The sequence below is a fragment of the Alligator sinensis genome, unplaced genomic scaffold, assembly GCF_000455745.1.
Source record: "Alligator sinensis unplaced genomic scaffold, ASM45574v1 scaffold583_1, whole genome shotgun sequence".
Taxonomy (NCBI): domain Eukaryota; kingdom Metazoa; phylum Chordata; order Crocodylia; family Alligatoridae; genus Alligator; species Alligator sinensis.
The window spans coordinates 68034-91842 of NW_005841983.1; the positions used below are offsets into that span (position 1 = coordinate 68034).

The window sequence follows — 23809 nt, forward strand, 5'->3', positions numbered from 1 at the left end:
AAGAAGAGCTGCAGAACCAATATTAAAGACTGGACAGGGCTTCAGTTGACAGAGTGCACAAAGTGAGCCAAACATAGGGCAGAGTGGAGGCGGGCTGTTACAGCATCTAAGGTGCCCCAACGATCACAGCAGCCTCAGGACTGCCCTGACTTTTAATACCCCAGTAGAAACAACACCTTTATGCAACTATGAATTCTCCACAGCAGTCATGTTCAGTATGTCTAGTTTTCAATTCATTCAGTGGGCATATGCAACTTATCATAGTCTTCACTTGGTAGCTATATGTGTGCAGTATTTTAACTTCTGCTTCAACAGTAATTAGCTGGCCTAAAGTTCTCTGGCCCAAGACACCCTAATTAACAGCTGTGAAGTAACTGGTGATGATGAGGATATTAAAGTACTAACACTAAGCAAAAAAATAAGATGGAAATTGCTTTTAAGTGGGTATTACAAATGATAAAAAATCCAAAATATTAAGAACAGAAATTAAAAACAGTAAAGTAAAATAATAGCATCTCATGACATTATCTCAAAAAAGAAAGATTTTAGACCATGGTAGTCAGCTTTTGGATCTTCAGAGAGGTGGTTAGCCATATCAGTCTGTTGCCAAGCAGAACATAGGGCCAGGTGGCACTTCAGAGGCTGATCAGAGGCTTGAGCTTTCATAGGTAACAGCTTACTTTATCAGGTGCTGTAAATAGACTTTCAAGTAGAACATGATGTCTTTAAGTCTGTTCACAGCATCTGACAAAGTAGATTGTTGCCTACAAAAGCTCATTCCTCTCTGATTCAGTTACTCAAAGGTGCTACCCTGCCCTACCTGCTTCCTTTTGGATCTGTAACAATTGATGACCTATGCCAGTGGTTCTCAACCTTTTTAGGCTTAAGATACCCCTCACTTGACCTGAGGCACTCCCCCCTCCTCCCCATCACTTTTTTGAATTGCACAGCATCTTATTTAAAAAACTAATTAATTTTATTACAGTGATTCCCTCCTTGCAGATAGGTCAGTACTAGGGTCAAGGCAGTGGCCAGGCAGGGAGGAGCCGGAGCCTGAGCCTGCACTTATTTCTTCACACCTCATGGCACTCTTCAAAAGATCTCATGCCACTCTGGTGTGTCCCAGCACTTTGGCTGAGAATCACTGACTTATGGTGAACCTGCCTTTTAAAGGAAACATTTGTTCTCTTCCATGCTGCCTTTGGATAAAATTGGATGTGAGCTCTGACTGATGCACATTTTTTTCTTCTGCATTTTGAAATCTTAATTGTTCTTGTCAGTTAAAATAATTTCAGAACTCCTTGAGATCTGAGTAAGGATGCCTTTTGCATGAAAATTTGTCAGAGATCTCTCCCAACTATAGAGTTGGTCCAATAAAATAGATCTCCCCCTCAAAAAAATCTTGACTACAAGATGGATGTTCTTTATAGCTGACTGCCATTTCCTGGCAAGTCATAGCTTTAGCTTCTGGCTTTTAGCAACTATCAAAACAATTAAAGCATCTTTCTTTCACCAGGCAACAGAAAGCAGCCCTAAAAGTAGGGATTGTTTGATAACACAACTGTTAGCTCATTTTGGCACCAGTATGGTTTATTTCTCCTGTCATATTTTCCAAAGTAGATCAAGAGATGTAATTGCTTGTTACTAAGCTTTTTCCTACCAACCTCTTTGATGTAAACCTGTTGTCATCCTTCTATTAGAGTACAGTTACTGCTGTGGAAATGTTAAAAATGGCTCATCCTTAGTTATGACTGTTCCTCTTCTCCTGTCACAACTATTGAAATGAAAACTTGCCAGAAATGTTTTCAGAAATAAACAAAATGGGATCCAAAAACTTGAAGAAGTTGGGGAATGGAATCTGAAAGAGCATCTGGCTGCCAAATAATATCTTCTGTTACATGGTATGAAATATAGTACTGTCAATCTTTTATTTTATCATTTATTTTATGAAATACAGGTGTGGTTGTATCTAAAATATTGAATATGAATTAATATTCATCTGGGTTTCTATCAGCTAAAAGAGTTTCTTTATGTAGTTTATATACTTAATTATTTTCTTTGCTTACCCTAGGCATGCATAGTATTTTACAGCTGGATAAAACAGCAAACTTGCAGATAGTTTCTATTCCAGCCCAGGTGAAATTTGGACAAGAGATCAGAATGAAAGTGTATAGGTCAAGATGCAATAAAGAACAAAAAGGGAAAGTGTCATTGCTAAATTTTGCTAAGAGAGTAGGTTATGAAAGAAGCTGGTTGGATAGGCATCCCCCTCTTTGGGCCAGTCTAGATGAAGTCTGCAGTGCAGTAGCAGCATGTTCTGGCCAGGATGCTGCTAAGCACATCCTGCCCACCTGGTTTCCACAGACATGCTCCAACCATGGAAATATCATGCTGTAGCTACTGTGGTCACTCAGGCACATCTGCCTGTGGCTACTCCAGCCCTCAGTTTCCAGCGCAGAACAACAAGAAATTTTTAAACCTCCCTGCTTGCCATCTGCCACCTCCATGGAAGGAATCCTGAAATAACAAAGAGCAGCTCAGAACAACTCACAGAGGCACTCTCATGGACCCAGAGGGGCCTGTTTTCCATTTCCAGCTCCCTCTGTGCAAAAATGAAGTTTATTTCCTACCTATGGGAACTTTTTATCATCTTTAATTTTCCCAGAGCCTGATGAAGGGCGTTGAGCCCAAAAGCTTGCATGAAAATATATATTTTTTGCAATTTCCTAGTTGGTTTAATGAAAGGTATCATCTTTGAATCAAGAGTTCTAGATTTTTGCATTTCTTTTTGTGTCAGACCAACACAGCTACCAAATACATCCCATTCTGAGATGTAATCACTCTTCTTGATGTAACATTCTGGCCCTTATCAGAGCTTTCATCATCAGTGGCTATCTTCTGTACATGAGAATGCAAAAGACCTCTCCATTTGTTGTTACTCTGGAAATTGTCACAAACCACTTCATATCAAACATTTAAGTGATCTCCTGGGGAAATTTAACAGCAGTGAAAGGGGGTTGGAGTGGGGATTAATTTCTCCCAGTTTTTTGTTTTTTTTTATAACTAGTGTATAATTTTTGTTGGGTTTTTTTTTTACCGTAATATATTTTTATGGTTTTTGTTTTATTTCTTATGTTTGCTATTAAATAAACATCAGATTTGGACATAGCATAACCTCACAAAAATATACAGATTTAGTAGGGTATAAATTGTAGCCCCTTCAGATTTAGAGCCATGGCGCCACCCTTTGTGAAGCAATTGGAATATGTGTAAGCATGTTTTGTGGATATTCAGAAGGCAGATGGTCTTTTAACTTTTGCTGCATCTTGTGCCCTTCTTCATCGTGTACCATCACCTGCTGTGCAACTCCTTTTATCATCGACTCTGCTTAATGTAACAGGCTTTTGCTGGCCTTGTTAATTTGACATCATCAGTGTATTGACTGTATGTATATTGCCTCTCACAAGACATTCTGTATTTTGAGGGCTTGGTGTTCCCAGAAATGGAATAATTATGCAAGAGAATGGAGATCACTTAGAAACCTTATTTTAAAAAATTAACTTTCTTGGGGACTGTCTATAACCCACGGATCTGCAAAAAGACATTGGTCTGATTGCTCTTTGTCTCCACACAGCTGTAATTGCCTGTAGACTAGTGATGCAACATTTTGGCCCTGTGGGCCAAATGAGTTGGGCAGGACCCGTCTGTGAACCGGATTGGGTGCTGGAGCCTGGCACCACCCCCTCCTGCCCCACTTGCTGGGTTTCGGTCTCAGGAGACCAATACTGCCCCCTCATGTCTGGACTGGGTCTCAGGACGACAGTACCACCCCCTTCTGGCCCCCTTGCACTGGGATTGGGTCCTGGGGGCCCAAAACCACCCCCTCTCTATGCATGGGGATTCGGCTCTGGGGTCAGTGCCACCCATCCCATGGGCGCTGGGATCAGGTGTGGGATCCAGAGCGCAGGGTTGGAGGCTCCCCACAGGTCTGGAGATTTGGTAGCAGGGGAGCAGTACCACCCTTCCCCCACTGTCAGATTTCCAGACCCATGAAAAAGCCCTGCAAACTGGTTGACATGGCACCATGGGCCAAATCTGGCCTGTGGGCTGCAGATAGAACCCTCCTGCTCTAAACTATTGTCCAGTCTCCCCTTCAGCCTCTTTGCCTAATGGTAGTTCCACATGCTGTTTCTATTATCGTAGTGTACTGGTCGTGCTGTATCTTGTTGTATCATAGTTCAATTTTCACAGAGGCTTCCAAATTAATTGTTATTTTCTGTCATTCATAATTAGTTTAAATTTTCAATACTTAGTGTTGACCTGGGAGTGTGTATGGTTATAAAAATATATTGCAGTCTATAAAACTGTATATTGTATACATAAAAGTATGAATTACATTATTCATATACTCCATATATTCATATTATCTGTATAACCACAGAGGGTTAATGTTCTATAGATAATAGTCTCTTAATATAAGCTTTTAATATGTGTCATATAAATAACATCTGTTTTTAAAGATAATACACTATTTTCCTTAATATTCTATGAGGCAGGAAATGTCTATTATCTTTCCATTTCCATTCCATTCTAACTGCTCAAGCCCTGATTTATATACATACGTGTGTGTGTGTGTGTGTGTGTGTAGCATATGTATATTTTAATAAATGGATCTTTAGCAGGCTGCTATAACCAAAATGCATTATTTGCACTGTCATCACTGCTGACACAAGTATAGCTATTTCAATAGTTCCAGTACTTGAGTGTGTAGTATCCAGTCTGTTATTGGCTTGGTGGTCAAATAACTTGACTGATTGAATGGTGATGTCTGATTTGATTTGGATCAAATGTAGGCAACTCTCGGTCAATATTTAGATGTGTTTTACCTTGGTATACAGTCATGTTTTATGTATTTTTAGAAAACAAAACACTACTGAAAAGCAACTATTGTAGTAAGACAGAGACCAAACAGCATGCGCAATTTATCTTGTATTTTAATTTCTGACTTCCTGGAAAAATTGAAAAAACATGGCATTTTGGCTATAAGAACTGATTATAGGCCATTAGATATCCTGGGGTTACTTGTGGAAGGTTATCCAGGTTTGAAATTAAGTTATAATTGTGAAAAATGGTATTATTTGCTAGTAAATCGTATGCCTTTCCTCTTCAAAATATTCTATAGGCATTTAAATGTGCCTGCTTAGATTTCCTGTTACAGAACCTGATTTGACTGTTTGCATTCAAGCAGCAACAGTGCAGATGCAATGAAGGCCCCTCCCTGTACTATGGAAGAATTGTATCACTGCAGTCTCTCCAGCAAAGCAGAATAAATTACTGCAGATGTTCCTTCCCAGTCTACATCTTGGGTGCTGTTGACATATTTATACAGATCTTATACTTGTCTTAAATGCACGAATATGTAACATTGCCATTTTAAAATGATGGCACAGTAGCTTTACCTTTGGGAATACCCAAGATGGGAGGGCTGGGCAAAAAACCCTAACTCCATGGATTTAATTTAAAATAAGGAGACCTCTCTGATATGAACTGAAAGTGGAACTCTAGTGGATCAGTCCCTAGTGGAGATGATAATAAACACCCAGACAAGTTTGCCATGTACTGTCTCTTATGGAGTAGTGATGCAGGGCTGTGTAGGCATATGTATGTAATATATACAAGTCAGTAATTAGATATGCTGTTCCTGTTGGAAAAATATATCCTCCCTGCCACTAATCTTTTAAAACTTTTTCACTGCTTTGATAGTACAACATACTGTTTCATAGTTTCATAGTAGTTAGGGGTCAGAAGGGACCTGAATAGATCATCTAGTCTAACCCCCCGCCACTGTTTGGAGCACACGCTGGGATCACATGACCCAAGGCAGGTGTTCATCCAACCTCTTTTTGAATTTACCCAAGATAGGAGCGAGGACCACTTCCCTAGAAAGTTGGTTCCAGATCCTAGCTACCCTGACAGTGAAATAGTGCCTCCTAATCTCTAACCTGAACCTATTCTCTAGCAGCTTCTGGCCATTGTTCCTCGTCACCCCAGGTGCTGCTGGGGGGAGAATAGGGCTCTTCCTATTTGCTGCTGATCTCCCCTAATGAGTTTGTAGGCAGCCACCAAATCCCCCCTCAGCCTCCGCTTGCTGAGGCTGAACAGGTTCAGGTCCCTCAGCCTCTCCTCATAGGGCCTGCCCTTTTGCCCTCCAACCAAGTGGGTGGCCCTCCTCTGAACCTCTCAAGGCAGGCCACATCCTTCTTAAAGTGCGGTGGCCAGAACTGGGCACAGTACTCCAAATGAGGCTGGACCAATGTCGCATAGAGGGGAGTATCACCTCTAGACTGGCTTGAGATACAAAGACAAAAGAAGAAAGTAGAAAATATCTATAAAGATGTCATACTAAATCACATAATTGTACGGTATGTGAAATTTTCCTTTCTTTTCTCCCCAGGACAGTTGCAAAAAATTATCCACAATCTCCTAAAACTGCTAAACAATTTCCAGCTTCTCCTGTGAAGCACCGTGGCACCTCTAATCTTAGCCAGGAGACTCCTAAAAAGAAAGCAGAAAAGGAGAAAGAGAACACTGCTTACCACAAAGCCCAGGGATCTCGTGCTGAAGAAGTGGGCCACACAACTGCTGAGAAACATGTGCCTTCTACAGGAAAGACTGAAAGCAGTGAAGGTGAGTTTTGGTACAAGGATATGCCTTAACCTAATGCAGTCACACCTGCTTTTAAACAAGAATATCCTCTCCATAAAAGGGAGAGGAAATGGTTTCTGGGGGCAATATCTTTATTGGCCCAACTACATATGTGGTCTTAGAGACAAGCTTTTGAGCACATTGCTGCTACCTCGGTGTTCAAACATCACTTCTTTCTGTAAGGGGATTTATAAACTTATAAATCAGGGGCAGATCTGGCAGTGGTATGGTCATATCCCTCTTTATTCTTGGTCCACCCAAGGTTTAAGAAAAACTGCCTGGCAGTGGTGTTAACATTTCTATTCAGGCAGCAGTGAGGGAATCACTTGACTTCATGGTTCATTATAATCTATTGGATTTCTTCTGAACTCATCATCGTAGAGGTGTTAGCAGCCTTCTCTCTTTTTTGATGGTCTTGATATTCCACTAATCAGGGTAGGCTTTCTTCTGTAATTCTGCTGTCTATTAATGGGTCCTAGTAATATAGCCCCCATTTCACAGCCCTGCAGACTGTTTTTAACTTTGGCTGAAAATGTTAACTCAGGTATAAAAGTGTTAAAAGTTTTTGGTAAAGAGTAACTCAGGTATAGAAATAATTTTCAGTATAACATTGGATTCACTGTCAAGATGCTAGAGCATCAAGATGTGGGTTTTTTCAATCTTAAAGTGATGTATATTTAATTCTAATGGCTACAAGACTAATGAAACAGCATATTTGGATTTTTTTGCCTAGTTTGTTTTGCTTCTATATATAATATGTGATATAGCAAATTCACATTGCAGTGAAGTTATATTTGTTTTTGCTTTGATCTTAAACTAAATAATATAGCACTGGGCCCCTACCATATTACTAAAGCTTCTAGCTTCTTATTAACTGGAGAAAAATACGTATTGTGCTATATGCAACAGTGTGATGATCTGCATCCCTTTCTTCAAAACCCTAGATCTGCCCTGAATACACAGTATTTACTAAAATCATGAGTTACGTAATTTCCATAGTTGCGAACTTTGTAAATTAATATGAAATGGGGAGCCCAAATCAAACATTTGGGCTCCACGGACATCTCATGGATCAAGATTTTCAGAAAACAGGTCTCTGCTTTAATGGCAGCGTATGGCTTGCGTGGCATTTATTTTTGGGTTGCTCAACTGAAAATAAATCTGTTCTTTCACTCTAAAGAGAATGCTTCATCTTGAGCTATACTAATCATTTGAACCTAGCATCGCCTAGAAAAAATGAGCACCTGTCTGCCCCATAAACTTATTCTGCCTGGTACTTCCCTAAAATGCTTTCCTTTGCCTGAGGACAGCCAAGTTCAGTTGAGATAATACAGTAAGTGCTACTTTGATTGTAGTAATTAGAACAGTCTGAAATATTGTGTACCTCTTTTTTTTTTAAGAGTCAACAAAATCTCTAAAATAGGTATAATCTAAAATCGCACTACACAATCAAGTTGTTATATTAATCTTAATATTTCTATAGTTGTTTCCAGGGCCATCTCTAGCTGGGGGCAAATTGGGGCGACTGTCCCGGGCCCTGTGCTTTGGGGGGCCCTGCGGAGCTGGACGGAGCGGCCGCAGTGACTCTGCACTGCCACCACCGCCCTGCTTCCACCACTGATGGTGGCAGCGACAGCTTCTTCAGGTCCTGGGTGCACAGAATTGGTGTGGGGCCCCGCATGAGCTGTTTTGCCTTGGGCCCCGCACCCTGCTCGGGTTGGCTTTGGCTGTTTCAGTGGCTTTTTATTGACTTGGCCTTCATAAACCTTATACAAAATAGAGTGGCCCACTAAGCTTTAAGTGCACAAGGGATGTAGAAAATGGATAGAAGGGCAAAGCAAAACCTGGATTTATGAGATGAGTGAATGGGCAGATAGGAGTCTGAGTGAAAAGATAAAGGTAGTTGCTGAAGATATGATGTAACATTTATATATATTTGTATTTTATGTTTTCTTTTACTTCCTGCCAAATATTCTAACCACAATTCACCACCAGGAAAGCTCATGGCAGGGACTACAGATGCAGAAGAAGCTTCAAAAATTTTGGCTGAGAAAAGGCGTCAGGCTCGCCTGCAGAAAGAACAAGAAGAAAAAGAGAAACAAGAAAGAGAAGAGCGTGAAAGGTATATTTGTTTGATCTTCAAAGCTGTTAGCAGTAATATAGTAAGTTATTAGCACCCAGAAGCAAAAGTTTAGGCCATGGGTCTGTTTATATGAAGTATTGGACAAATGCAGTCAGAAAGACAATGGAAGTTTCTCTTCCTCTATGGGAGTTGCCTGAAACTCAGCCTTTCCTGAGATTCAGTTCATCTCCTCTGGAACCTAACTTTAGGCCTTCATTTAGCCCATGCAACTCATTAGTATATTTCACTTTTACCTCTGATGAAATAGAAATGTAGGGCATATCCCTTTAAGAGCCCTGAGGATCCTCTTCCTTTCCTTACTTTACCTCAGTGGTTCCCAAACTGTAAGTTGCAACCCCAAATGGAGTTGGAATGTCAGCAGATGGGGTCGTGATAAACAGGGATCCAGATTTTTTCCTTGAATGGATAAAATCATGGATTTCTCCTTTAAAGGTGGAAAACTCTTTCAAACTGGCAGAGTTCCAGCCTGCAAGGGGCTGCTTGGGGCTGGGGGAGGTGGAGGAGGGTGATTAGAGGCAGGGGACACCGCATGCATGTGTGCGGAGCCATGGAAAGCAGCTCCTGCAGCTCCCTGCGGAGGGGAAGGCACAGGTGATGTGGCAGGGGGTGAGGGAGCCCAAGCAATGTGCCAGAGGGGAGCAGGGGCCAAGGCAATGTGGTGGGGAGGAACATGCCCCTGAGATTTCTGCAACCATAGCGAGATGTGGGGCTGCAGCTGGGCCAGACCAGCTCTGTACAGGAGCCACCTCCACGGCCCATGGGAGGGCCCAGTGTGGGAGGGGGTGCTGCACTGCCAGGGCTGCCAAGGTGAGGCATGGCAGCAGCATGGAGTTGTGACCCTACTGCTGCTAGGCGGGCAGGAGGTGCCTCAGCTTTGGTGGCAGTGCAGTGCTTTCTCCCAATCTGGGTCACCCCCACTCACTGGGATGTCCTGGCATGTCCCCCACTGGGAAGGGGACAGGAGGAGGGGGGCGGGCTCCATATTCCTCCCCGGCCACAGCAGCCAACACATCCCACAGGTGACAGCTGGGGCTTGGGTGCTGCGGGGTGGGGGACAGTGTTTGGGGCCTGCGGGGCCTGGCCTTGGGGCATCTGCGGGGGGTGGGGGACTATGGGTTGGGAGTGAGGGGCATCTGGAGTGGGGGGAGGCTGCAGTTTGGGAGTGAGGGACCATGCTGAGGAAATATGATCATAACTGGGGTCATACTCAGGAAAAGTGTGGGAAGCACGGCTTTACCTTCTCAACCCACCTTGAGCCTCCGAGTGTGTCTGTACTGCAGACTGCAGTGTCTGGTAAAGATGTTCAGACTGGCCTTAAATGAGCTAGTTTCAGTATCAGAAGCAGTCTAGCTGTAACAGCATGGAGTCAGCGTGGGTTAATTTTTGCTCATTTGAAATTAGATTGAGTACCTTTGTGTGTACCCTGCAGGCTGCAGCATAGAGATACCTTTTGGCCTGGAAGGACTGAATGGGATTCAATTCAAAGCATTTTCAGTGTTGCTAAGCAACTGTCCAAAAGAGAGACTGTTAAGAATCTCAGTGCAGTCCTGCTGCCTTTCTGTCACCTGGATTCCCTCGTGGTTGGGGGAGTGAATAGCAGCAACTGCAGCATCCTCAACTCTTTCTAGTTTGAATGGTATATTCATAGACTGGGCAACCACCCACAGACTGTGACTACCTTCTAGCTCCTTACCTGTCTGTCATTACTACCTTACCCTTGGCTTCATGGTAAAGTTTCACGTGGGAATAAGAGCTCTGAGGACAGCAATGTAGCCCAGATACCGTAAGAAACTTAGCTGCAAGAGGTTAGGTTCACGCCTAATTATGTTGAGGACAGCTAATTAGCATTGCTTAGTAACTAAGCTAATTACCACCTATGCATGCTAATTGCTCCATCTCGTGCACTACTTGATGTGGCTACCCTGTTTCTGGTTGGGATTGGAGTATTGTGCGGAGCCACATGGCATGTTTGAGGGTATTCCTACTAGAGACAGTAAGTTTAGTTTCAAACCTCCTTGAAGTTTTACTGGGGCAGGGTGCCAGACATTTAGATATTTGATATAACAAAGTGCTATATTTAGCTGACTCTTAAATCAGCTTACCTGTGTAAGACTTGAAGCAGTTCCATAGTTAGGGGTTTACTTCAGCTCCAGTTTTCCTGGGGAGCTAATGAATACAAACCTCTGCTTTCTTGACCCCTAGTGCTCTGTACTATTGTTTTAGGAAACATGCTTTCCCGAATTGATCACATGCAGGTAAAGACAGGTGGGGATAAGATCTCAATGGCAGGCCACAACTTGGCTAACTTTAACACTGAAGAAGTTAATAGTACTATGCTTAGCTCACACTCTGTCACATGCTAGGCATTTAACCTGATCCATTGAAGAGATACACTCAAATCTAAGATGACGTTCCTCTCCCCATATTCAACAGGGAGAGAAAGCTCCTCATCTTGGATTTGAGTACAAGGCTCGGGATGGGGGGGGCGTGGCTGCTGCAGCTTCTGTTCTGGCCCTTACCTATGGTCTGGGGTGAAGTCACATCTTCAGTAGTTGCTTGCCACCTCTGCCCCCATGCTGGCACTCTGCAGCCTCCTCCTGGCGCCCTCCCCAGCAGCCCAGCTACTTATGATCCATCATGGCTCTGGCCCTATTCCAGTGTGGAGCAAGGCGGACCCCTGCCCTGCACCCCAAGACCTGTAGTCTCCCTTATGTCTGTCTATTCCACTGTGGCCTGATTGGTATCCTCCCCTTGGTGGGGATTTGCCTGCATACAAATAATTGCTTTCCTGGGTCAAGTAAAACAGTCAATAAGGCACAGTGGAATTGTGGTTATTTGTAACTATTTAAAGCTGGAACATTTTTTAATTCTGCATAAGCTACTTTTGGAGAAAACAAGAACATTTTGTTCTAATTAATGTTAGTTATGTCACTGTTCAAAAGGGAGTGTTGTTTCTGTGAAATACAAGATAGAAATAAATCTTAGAAGTTGGTTGTATCCCTAATTAAAAAGTTGTGGCCAGTGCCTCCACTTTCCATAAAACATATGTTATTTGGTGCCAGACCAATTGCTCTACCGTCAATACAGCATAATCCTTGTTAAACAAGGTGCAATAGGTGCTTCACTTCTAAATGTGCTGCTATTTTTGAAGGCTCGAGAGAGAGGAGCAGCAAAGAAAGGCAGAAGAGGAAAGAATTCGTCTAGAGGAAGAAGCTCGTAAAAAGGAGGGGGAAAGAAAACGTGAAGAGGAAGAGACCAGGAGAAAGGCAGAAGAGGAAGTTAGGAAGAAAGCTGAGGAGGAATGCATGCTGAAGGAAAAGCAGGAAAAAGAGATGCAAGCCAAGCTTGAGAAACAGGTACAGAATATGATGCATCTCTCAAGGGCAGGTGTTAAGGAGGCAGATATCTAAAGTACAGTTTCCCTAAAGGCAATGGGCCTGATTTTTCAAAAGTGCCAGGAACCAACAACTGGTCGAAGCACTGGGAGCAATGTGTACTTCATTTTTTTAATTAATCTCAACCTTGTTTATTAAATGTTTAAAAAACCACAAGTATGGAACAATTAATAAAGAGTAATTTCTATGTTTTCTTGAAGCCTATTATTTCTTAGGTTAAATAGAGAGCAGTGATTCATTGCAGTAAAGATGAACTGTAGTCTGGAAAATGCTGTCTCAGGGATGCCCTCAGTGGCTGCCTTTTAGAATGGGATCTGTGTAGAGCTGGGTGGAAAATTTCTGATATAGTCTGCCAACAGTATATATTGCCATATTCTGCCAGCAGTATATATTGGGGAGGTCTCACAATATTTTATAGAATCTGCTTGTCTGCCTAAAATAAACAATTCTCTTATGACTTAAACATTTTGATTAGAGAGAAGAAGCTGAAGCCAAAGCTCGAGAGGCAGCTGAACACCTACGTCTAGAAAGGGAACAAATCATGCAGCAGATTGAGCAAGAAAGACTGGAGAGAAAGAAGGTAGGTGTTTACTTCCATTTTTAAAGTATTAATACCTGTGGTTTAAATGAAGGTATCCATAAGCTAGCTCTAATTTACTAAAAAAATACCCCCCCCCCCCCAAAAAAAATTCCAGTTTAATTTTCTTTATACTTTGCTAATCTGTAAACTGTTGCAGACTTGATAGTTATTTTTATTTAATCATATTTACTATGGTATCACATAGTGGTCAATTAAGAATAGTGTTCTGTTTTTCCAGGCATTATACACGCAAGACCAGGCAGTCTTTACCCCCGAAATGCTTGCAATTTAGGTAGACAAAATGGACAAGGAGGAAAGAAAGGGATAAGCCTTACAAGCAAAGTAATGGTTAACACTCACCAATAGTGGTTTTTTGTCTGTTTGTTCTGAAGCTTGCTCAGTGTGGTATTTTAGTTGAGGAAGTGGATTTGTACTCTGTAGAAAAAAATTGTGTATCTGCCGGGCAAAAGCAATCTTAGGTGCATACCAATGGTATGTTTTTAGTGGTAGAATCAATGTTTCCCCATTAGATACTCTAGGTGTACAAAGATGCATACCGTTTCTACCAGACCAAAAATGGTGGTCTTGATAGAAAAATGTACTGACTCCAATGAGGTAGATGTGGCCCCCACTAGTTTCAACACACGCATGAATGAACACATGCATGCTTATAGTACCGATAAAAAGTGCAGTGCTGTCCAGCATCCCCCACAGCTCTGAGTTTGTGGTTCGAACTGCACTCTACTGCTGCAACCCAGCATGCAACAAATCGCTCCCCACTCACAGCTTCAAGGTTGGGAAAGCCCAGCCCCTCTCCACAGCCCCAGGGCTATGCAGCTGTCTGCCCTGCCACCCTGAGTGAGCGGGAGAACCTGACCCAACCAAACCCAAATCGGCAGCACCTGACCCTGACTACACTCAGCCAATCTGTGCTGAAACTGGGTCTGTTAGCTGGTGCCAGGAGGGGTAGGGATTCATTGTGGGCTGCTGGAGGGAAAATTGACAGGCTTGAAAAGAGAGTAGATATGTTTTGGGTCTCCTGTCTCAAAGCTTAACAGCTGGAGAAGAGAGAGGGGGTACTGTGGGCAGGGAGGTGCGGTCCTTAGGGGCAGCCAGCCAGTCGGGGCCAAACCTCAGCTGTTGTCAGCTGTGTTGCCAGCCAGGGGTCCCCACAAAGCACATTGGATGCATGCACAAGGGCCCCCCCAGTTGTGTGACATCAACAGCACAGGCTGTCTGTGGAGCACCCAGACAGCCTCTGTGATGTTTGTATAGTGCTCCCCTGATTGGTTTTTCTACCAGGAGAACAAAAACATTGGCGTTCTCACAGATTTTTTGAATGCTTGTGCACACACCTTGTCCACTGTCTTTGCCTCTGAGGGTATAGAGCAGCAGGAGGAGGACTCTACTTGCCACCTTGCATCTGCTGCTGCCCCTCATATGGGAAAATGGATGGATTTGTATACACACCTCTCTGCTAAGATATACGGAGAGAGAACAACAACAAAGTCTCTAGAGAGTATGGGACTCTTTAGCTAATGTACAGAATGCCTCCTTTTGTATCTGTAGCTTCAGATTAGTTTTAAATGATTAGTCTCAAAGGGAAGAGATGTGATTCAGTCAGGGTCAGCCACTTTGTACATTAGAGGCATTTATACATGAACATTTGTCTGCTCTGGCATGCCAGGAATCCAGCACGTCAGAGCAGACTCAATCTAGTCTGTGGAGCATGTGAACTGACGCATCTGGTGCTGCATCGTATGCATTTGTATAAATGGCGAAATGCACGTCAGTGCTAAAAAAAAATGGCGGCGGCGCGCTTTTGAACTAGAACACCATACCTAAACTAAAACGGAGATAATGCTTTGGACAGTGAAGAAACATGTCTTTTTAATTAACAGGGCAAAAAGTAGAGTTTTACAATAACCGTACCTTACATATTTCCAGCAGTAGCTTCATCTATTTTAATGTGTCCCTGTTCTTCCTTTCTCTCACCCCAAAATTGGCACAGATGTTCAAAAGAGAATCTTTTATTTTAAGAGCTGATAGATAGCAAAAGTAGGGAGATCTCTACAAGTACCATATTTTCTTGCAAATACCCACCCCTGCCCTGCATATAACCGACCCTGGTTTTTAAAGGTCATGTGAAGAAAAAAAGATCTTACCTGGGGTAGGTATCCGAGTAGCAGTAGTTAGGGAGCCAAACCTGCTCATAAGCTCGTTGCCAGCCCCACATGCTGGATGGGGACTTCAAACTGACCCCATAGGCCAGGTTCAACCTGATGTAATGGCTCCAGGTCTGCAGCCTGGACTTGACCTAGCACTGTACATTCTCCATGTTACCCAACCATGTTATCCCAGTGGGTCCAGAAATTTGGTGACAGAGAACATACTATACTATACTTCAGTAGTATACTTCCATGTACAGGTTGTAATTGTTTGATGATCCTTTTTATCGGTTCAAGTGTGGGACGGTAAGTGACAACCAAGCGAGTGTCATCAGTGGGGCTTTTTCCTTGTGTTATAGTAGGCTGCTGCAAGGTATTTGTGTGGCTTTTTCAGAGATACAGTTTATTTCCCTGCTGGAGTGCACTTGCTTGGTTTTAGGCAGTTTTCAGTTTGTCAAGACGGGTGTCACAAGTACTCTCCTTGGAGCTGATGCGCTGGTATCTGAGGGCCTGACTGTAGATGGTAAATGGTAAATGCAAATGGTGAAGTGTAATTTTTCTCTAACCTCACCCCCTGGGGCTTCTCATTGCATGTTGTTAATCTTCTTTTAAAAATGAAAATACACTGTAGAGGACAATTCTGCAGTAGCAGGTAGAGTGAAAAGATACCATGCCAGGTTACTTCCATCTTTGATATCTATGACTAAAAGGATTTTATGATTTTTATCTAAAAAACTTGCAACTATCACATTTTTCTAATGAGATTCTTTCTCAAACAGTGCTCCCCTGCGACCAAATTTCCAACACTGTGGAATGTTTTTCACATATTATGCACACCCCAATTTTTACCAGCTGGGCTGGGGATAATTGGTGGGTATTGTGCAGGTTATATTCAAGAAAATATGGTATTCAGTTTGTGCTCTGATGAAGAAATAATCTGAGATTTGAGCACTTAGTGTTCAGTTAATGTTTGGAAACAAGCTTCTCCTTTGGGAGCTGGGCATAACAGCTCACATCTCATAATCACAAATACTGTTTTTATTACTCGTCTATTAATCTTCACAATGAGAGAAATTCAGGTTGCTGGAATTGTGGTGTCAAAGATAGCTCCGTGTTTCTCTTTCCTCCTCCTTTTTCTGTATTCTCCTCATCTCTATCCTCCCTTTTTCCAGTGGAGACAGAGAAGAGGTCATGACATTAGGGGAAATCAATCTTTCTTTCTTTCTGCTCCTCATTACTAATCTCTTAAAACTTTCATTCCAGTTAAATAGCATGCCTGTCTCCTAACCCTCTGATTTGATTTATGTTGATTTTTAGAGAATTGATGAAATAATGAAAAGAACAAGAAAGAGTGACACACCAGAAGCAAAGGTATCTCTCTCTCTATCCTAGTAAACAAAAAAAAAAGATTGTAGGATAGTTCCATGTAGGGTAAATGCTTTGCATAGAGATGCTTTTTTCTTAAGGCCAAATCTTATTTCACTGTTTCAGGCATCTAAGTCTCTATGTGCAGTCCAAGGCTACCCTGCTCTAGTCCCTGGGAAAATATTGATGCATGAGGTGGGTGGGCTCTCCTCTTCCCCTTCATTCCTTTGCTGTTGTTTGGGTACATCTACACCTGCTTTTGCAGTGTGCCTGGCAAGGATGCTCCTGGGCACACTGTGGCCACCTAGTCCCCCTCACTCTAAACCTGGAACTAAACCAGTGTGTCTGTCTGGGCTCCCCTCCAGCTCTTGTCCATGCCAGAGAGCAAGGTCTAGAGAGCACTGTAGAGGGGGTTACTCCCAGGTTGACGTGACCACCATGTTTTCAAGGTTCAGATGTGCAAGCAGGAGCATATGGGACATATTGCCAACAGAGTGAGATGTGTCCTCTATGACTTGGTCTTAAAGCTAGCAGTAGACAATTAAATGGTTTTTCAGAAAATCAAGCAAGGAGGACAAATTTCGCATATAGGTACTTAGATGCTGCCAAGGTGGCATAAGATCTGGCCCTCATGCTTCAGAGAAATTGTAAAATGAAAAGGTGACTGTAGTTGTGGTAATACTCTGACTTTATGGCTGGTGGTGCTGTCATAGGCTTTGGAAGCGGTGAATGGCATAAATGGGCAGAACCACTCTGGTGGTAGTGTGGCATGCTGCTGCCATTAACCTTGCTGGTGCTCTGTACTTCTTCCACTGAGGATGACAGTCAACACATTGATCTCTTTATGCCCCTCTGTTAATTCTGTGAGGAGGAGTAGGAATAACAAGAGAGCTATAGTGCCTGGCTTTTTACTTGTATTAAGATTCAGTTTGGGAAAACTGTCTGCCTGTTTCCTTAAGAGACTCTTACAGATGTGCTTATTAAAGTGTACCCTCCCACTCTGGGTGCTGCATTTCCCATCTGTTTCAGTGAGTTTTGGACCCCTTCCTGGCATTCTCTTTAGACCAGGCTCTTACCCCACCCCTTGAGCTTCTGCTCTCTTTTTGGCTCCATTATTTACCCTGTGCCTCTTCTTCCCAAGGGGGTAGTGGGCTCTTCACAAGATCCCGTGTCCTTTTGGTATACCTGATCTGACAGAATAGGGCAGGACTGTCCAACTTCTAAGTCCCAAGGGGCCACATGCCCTGGGAGCTGCACCAGCAGGGTCTGCATGCTGCATCTGGTGTGTCCCACACCCACTGCTGTACTGTACGCCCAAATGGCATGCCCCTCCACTGCTGTGCTGTGCAGATGTGTGAACGTGGTTTCCCCTCTTCCCTTCTTCCCCAGTCCCTGGGCCTGGCTCACCCTCAGCTCCCTCATGAAGGCAGGAAACAGCAGTCAAAGGAGAGAAAGGGGAGCCTAGAGATTCTGGCAGGAGCCATGCATGAACCTCTCGTGGGCTGCATGGGGCCCACAGGCCACTAGTTGGACAACCCTGGCTTAGGGAATATTGCTGGGATAGATGCAGTATAAAGATAAAATCTTGGGTTCTTCTCTAGCTTTTGCTGTTCCTAATGCTTGTATAGAATTGAGTAAAAACTTTCTAAAATAGTTGTGTATATTTACTGGTAGGTTTTTTTAAATGATGGTGTTTTGGATGCATTTGATTCCCTGAATATTACAGCCTTTCATCTAATGCAGTTAATATGTTATTGGTTTATAGAAAGAAGAGCCAAAACTGGAGACACCATCAATGCTGAATGTGGAAAAGCAACTGAAAACCCTTGTTCTCAGTCAACCAGGTGAGAATCACTGAGTTGCTGCGACCCATTTTCATAGCTGATGCTTTACAAAAATTCATAACCTCAAGTAGAGTGCCGTAATGTGCTCCATTTTTATCCAGAAAAGAAACTAATATATTTATATGGAAAAATATTAAGAATAAGAAGCTGGAGCATTGCCTTTGGCTTGCCATTTAGGTAGAAGCCTGAGACCACTGTTCTGATGACAGAGTCCTGTTCTATATTTTGTCTGAAATTAGCTTTTATATAAGTTATTCTAGTTTGCATATTTCTGCATGTTCAAAATTCCTCCTTCCCAGCCAAACTAGGCAAGCTTTCTTAGCACTTTTCAGATTTTATCTCTTACATTGAATTTGTTTTGATAAGAACAGTATCTGTATTTTAAGTACTGATAAATTTAAAAACTTGCAGATGGTGAAGTACTGTTGAGGTGATGTTCTTGCTGTTGTGGCCTAGGAAATATTAAAGAGGCCAGAGTTCTTGTGGGTAATATCTTTTATTGGACCAACTGCCTGGTTGGGATAAATGTAAATAAGCTTTTGGGTATCTCAGTACTTTCCCTTAAGTCTCTGAGAAGCAGACGCAGCAGGCCTAAGTAGCAGATGGAACAAAAGCTTGTGTAAAATTCCACATGTAAATAAAAACAGGATATAAGAGAAATCAGGTACCCAACAGACAAGAGATGCAGTAAATCTTGACAATGGGAAAACAAGAATCTTCAGGAGGTTCCATTAACACTTGTGAAGTGCAGAGATTAGTAAGTATCAGCTATGGATCATGAAGTCATCTCTGTTAAATCCCTGATTTTTAGCATCCAATAGTTTAATGATTTTTTGTTCCCAGGCGCAGTTTTCAAAGGTGTTTCTTAGAGTTCCTTTGAGCAGAAGAATTGTGAGGTCAGACAGAGTGATTTTTTTTCTGTGGAAAATGTTCTTCTATCTGTGATCTAGTGTCTTTGTCCTTTTTGTTTTTTCAGTGATCATTTATTCTAGTGCATAGTTTTTGACTGCTTTACCTACATAGTTTCCATGAGGCATTGGTGACCTGGAGGAGATATACCTTCTGGGATAGACATGTGTATCATCTATGGATTCTGATGCTTTTGTTGTGGAGAGTGTTGATTGTGGAAGTAGAGATAAGTTTGCAAGTCTTGCATTTATTGTTAAGGCAGGGCTGGGTCCCATTAGGTGCCCCTTGATCAGGAGGGAGTTTTTCTTGTGCTGATGAGTTGGGCAAGATCAGGGGATTGTTTGAAGCCCAGGAGCAGGACAGGAGGGTGAGAAGGGGAGGTGGTGGGTAAGTTTGGGACTGTTTCTCTCAAGGTCTGGTCCTTGTCACGTCTAGGCTATAATTGTTCAGATATCCTTCTTATTGGTTCAAGTATGAGATGGTAGGTAACAACCAAGAGCGTGCAATCAGTGGGGCTTTTTCTTGTAGGTTGCTGCAGGATATTTGTGCGGTTCTTTCAAAGTGGTGGAGTGTAAATGGTAAATGCAAATGGTGAAGTATAATTTGTCTCTAACTTCACCCCCTGGGGCTGCTCAGTGCATGTTGTAAAGGAGTAATGTATTAATTTTCTTTTAAAAATGAAAATACATTGTAGAGGACAATTCTGTAGCAGCAGGTAGATTGAAAAGATACCATGCCAGGTTACTTCCATCTTTGATTTCTATGACTCAAAGCATTTTGTGATTTTTATCTAAAAATCTTGCAACTGTCACATTTTTCTAATGAGATTCTTTTGTAGAGATCAATGGACTGAAAACCTGCCAGGAAAGTAAAAGCTTAGAAGGTGCTGCTACTGAAACACTTCCTCAAGATGTATTTGCTAATGGACTTAAGTCAGTCCCAGGGCTTATTCACCTGGATGCCATTGATGGGAAATCTAACAGCATGGATGATTCAACAGATGAGGTTCAGTCTATGGATGTGAGGTACACAGCATATAGATCACACAAGTTTTAAACAACTTTAAAGCAACAACAAATCCCCCAAAATCTGCAATCCCTCCAAACATCTGCAGTTTCACTTGTTAATCTACTTTTCTGCAAACTCTCTATCTCTATATTTGAACCCCTGTGTAACTGTTTGGCATGTATTCCCATTAGTAACAGGGGACATTTATACACATACATTTTTGTGCCTGGATGCGCCAGAGATCCGGTGCGTCAGAGCAGACTTTATTAATCGAGTCTGTTCCCCACGCAAGCTGACATGCGCAGTGCTGCATTGCTTGCAGTTGTATAAGCAGCGAAATGTGAGTCAGTGCGCAGAAAATGCGGTGGTGCACTTTTGAACTAAAACACCTTCCATATGTGTTTGTTCAAACGTGTGCCACTGCCATTTTCTGTGCACTGACACACATTTTGCTGCTTATACAACTGTAAGCCACGCAGCACCAGGTGCTTTTTGAAGTGCCCGGCGCTGCGCCTCTTACATAGGTAAAAATGCCCAGGTAGTTGCTGTCAAGAAGCAAGTGCAGTTTCAAACTGAAGGATAAAGCACAACTTCATTTCATTTTATAAAGATAAATGAAGCCTTCCCACTGTCCAGACTTGCAAGTGCACGCAGATATATCTAAGTCCTCAGAATAGTCTTCAGCGTTCTGACCACGTATTGCTGTCAAATGAGTATTATAGATATTGCTTAAATGTCATCAGTTTGTGATTTATACCAACTGTAAAACCATGGTGTACACACCATTGTCCCCTATGAATAATGCTATGGAATAGATTAAAACATTTACGTTCTCAATAATCTTTTTTTTTTTTTTTAAAGCATTCAGCACCAGTATGTGGCAACAAGTAAATAACATCAGATTTTGTAGTATTATAGGATTTTAGTGATAAATTTGCATGCAGCAAGAGAATTGAAACCCCAGTTGCTATGGGAAGCAAACTGCAAAATTTCTTATTTTGTATTTTAAACAAATGTCACGTTTATTATAGTTTTTTAATTGTTGTCTCCTTAAACTCATAATTGTTAAGAAAAATGAAAAATAAAATTGTAGAAATTTTTATTCTAATGTTTGGACTAGAGAAGGGGTGTGTGTGTGTAATATGCGCACACACAGACGTATGCACGCACATAAGCACACAGACGCACATTATAGTAGAATTGTGAATACATTATGTTCATTTCCCATTAATAGTATAAATCAGTCATATTTTCATTCTTTGTAGGACTGTAATATCCATTTGTGCCCCTTAAGAATTGTCAGTAAAAGCCAAAATACATCTTGTATACACTGCTATAGTATGATGATATGTGGTGCCAGATGCTTTGCTAATTTAAGTTGGTGCAAATGCACTAAAAGCAGCAAAGCACTGTTTCAGCAGCAGATAGTCTGCATTTGCTTTGGTAACTTGTTCTGTAAAGTTAGCTTTTGAAATACCACATGGTTGGTGTTGCATCAAATACATCATCAAAATCTGTTTTGCGTATAATTAACAGAATTTAAGCCATGATCCTTCCTAGGCTTATGCTCAAGCCTGACTTGATACCCTATAAACATCACATACTGACACTAATGTGACTTTGCTTGCTACTCATAATATCAGACAGGTGTATAAATCTCCTTGGGTACACATGTGTATTCTGTGAAAAAACATTCAAACAGTAAATACAAGGAACTCAATGGCTACAGTAGTGGCATGCTGAGCTTTAACCTCTGAGTGATCAATTTGATCAAGCCTGTTGTTGTTGGGTAGACTAATATGAATTATTTATGTTAGTCCAGTTCCTAGAGTACAGATATCTACAACAGTCACCCTCAAGATCAAGGAGAAAGAATAACTTTCTTTCCTATACAAGGTGCTGTCATTCTGTGTAAGGTTTAGCATGATGCAGCTGGTCTGAGAATAGATAATGCAGCCCTTCAGGACTGTCAGGCTACACCTTTACACTTGAGTGTGTTTGGGTTTTTTTGTTTGGTTTGTTTGGTTTTTTAAAGTAAATTTTACAAGACTTCTGTTAATTTTTCCCTACTTTGTCTTTCACACAGTCCAGTTTCAAAAGAAGAACTTATATCTATCCCAGAATATTCCCCCATGAATGAACTGATGCCCGGTGTTTCTATGGACCAGAATGGAACAAGTAATGCCAAGGCTCTTGAAGATCTCTTGGATTTCACTGGCCAGGCCACTTACTCCAAGATGTCCAGTGAAACTATTAGCATAGATGATTGTAACAAGAACTTGATTGATGGATTTAACAGTCCAGGACAGGAAAGCACCCTTAACTCCATCTGTTGACAGCCTTGCTACCCTGTGGAACAGATAAAGGTATAGCATTGTTACCAACTTCTAAAGTATGATAAACTATTGGGAATAAATAGCACAAAGTCAAAGGAGAATCCAGTCCTATGAGCAGCATAATATTAAGCATTAGGTTTTCTGATTCTGTTTAACTGGGAACAAAAAGAAAAAAAACATAGTGGGAAAATTTGCTGTCTGTTCTATCTTGTGCTGAATAGTGTACCTCAGTATAAATTATAAACTCCCAGAATAATCCTGATGTACAATGGTAGAATCCTACTCTATGTGACATCTAGTGTAAAATTCCTCAGTCAAAACTTAAGCAACTTGGTTGCCCCTTTTCTGAACTTTCCTGCACTGTCTTTCATGATCAAGTGAACCCTTGGAGCACTAGCTAATTATCTAGGTCCAAAATATGGGCCACGGGCCAGATCAGGTCCATCAGACACTTTTATCTGGCCCGCGGTGCCCATCAACTAATTGTACCCCACCCACCCCTTCCGCCCAGGAGGGTGGCAGTGAGGTGCCCATGTATACACCTCCCCCCACCCGGCCAACATACCCTATTGCGCCTCACTCCCACCCTTGTGGGCAGAAGGGCCTGGCCTGGCCTGGCCAGCATGAAGCTTCTGGGCAGGGCTGCAGCTGCCACAGCTGCAGGGGCCCTGCTCAGCTTCCCCAGCACCTCCCTTGCTCTGGGCAGCAGGTAGGGAAGTGGCGAGGGTTGGGAGGGAGCTGCATTTGGGCAAGAGTGTGGGGCTAGAGCTTGGGTGGGCAGGGTGTGGGGACCTCCCCATGCACTCCCCCCATGGCTCACAGCCCCCGCAGGCAGCGACAGCAGCAGCAGGCAGGGGCGCTCAGGGTGTTCATGCTTAGCACAGGTGCTGTCACCCAGCAGTGCAGGGCTCCAGCCAGTGCTGCACATTGCAGTGAGGAGCACAGCCTGGCCAGGCCACCTCTGTCACCAGGGCTCCTGCCATGCATATGCAGCTTCCACACTAACGTGCCACTGGAGGTAAGCTGTATGTGCTGGAGCCACCTGTCTTTGCTACCTCCTGCTGTACAGGTCCTGGAACTCCACAGGGAAGCAGGGGCTGGGGCTCCCCTCTGGTGGAGTCTCAGGACCTGTGTGACAGGGGGCAGCAAAGGCAGCTGGCTCCACTGCGTGGGGCTTCCTTCTAGTGGTGCATGAGTGTGGAAACTGCACATGCGCGGCAGGGAACCCTGGCAATAGAGGCAGCCTGGCTGGGCTGCGCTCCTCACCACACCACAATGTGTAGCACTGGCCAGAGCCACACAATGCCAGGTGGCAGCACCTGCACCAGGCACGAGTGCCCCCACTTGTTGCAGCTG

At 42.8% G+C, this 23809-nt stretch overlaps 1 protein-coding gene across 1 annotated transcript in view; it reads left to right on the forward strand.

Annotated features, from left to right (window-relative positions):
• The window catches only part of MAP7D2 (MAP7 domain containing 2), a gene marked incomplete at its 5' end in the record, with an annotated part of 79369 nt that overhangs the window by 53551 nt on the left and 2009 nt on the right, over positions 1-23809 (forward strand). Inside the window, 8 exons of the mRNA XM_006021233.3 lie at positions 6455-6687; positions 8701-8827; positions 12000-12204; positions 12719-12823; positions 16309-16362; positions 18122-18200; positions 19948-20134; positions 22204-22483. Of these exons, the coding sequence (XP_006021295.1) occupies positions 6455-6687; positions 8701-8827; positions 12000-12204; positions 12719-12823; positions 16309-16362; positions 18122-18200; positions 19948-20134; positions 22204-22453 (1240 nt within the window). The remainder of the gene's footprint in view (positions 1-6454; positions 6688-8700; positions 8828-11999; positions 12205-12718; positions 12824-16308; positions 16363-18121; positions 18201-19947; positions 20135-22203; positions 22484-23809) is intronic.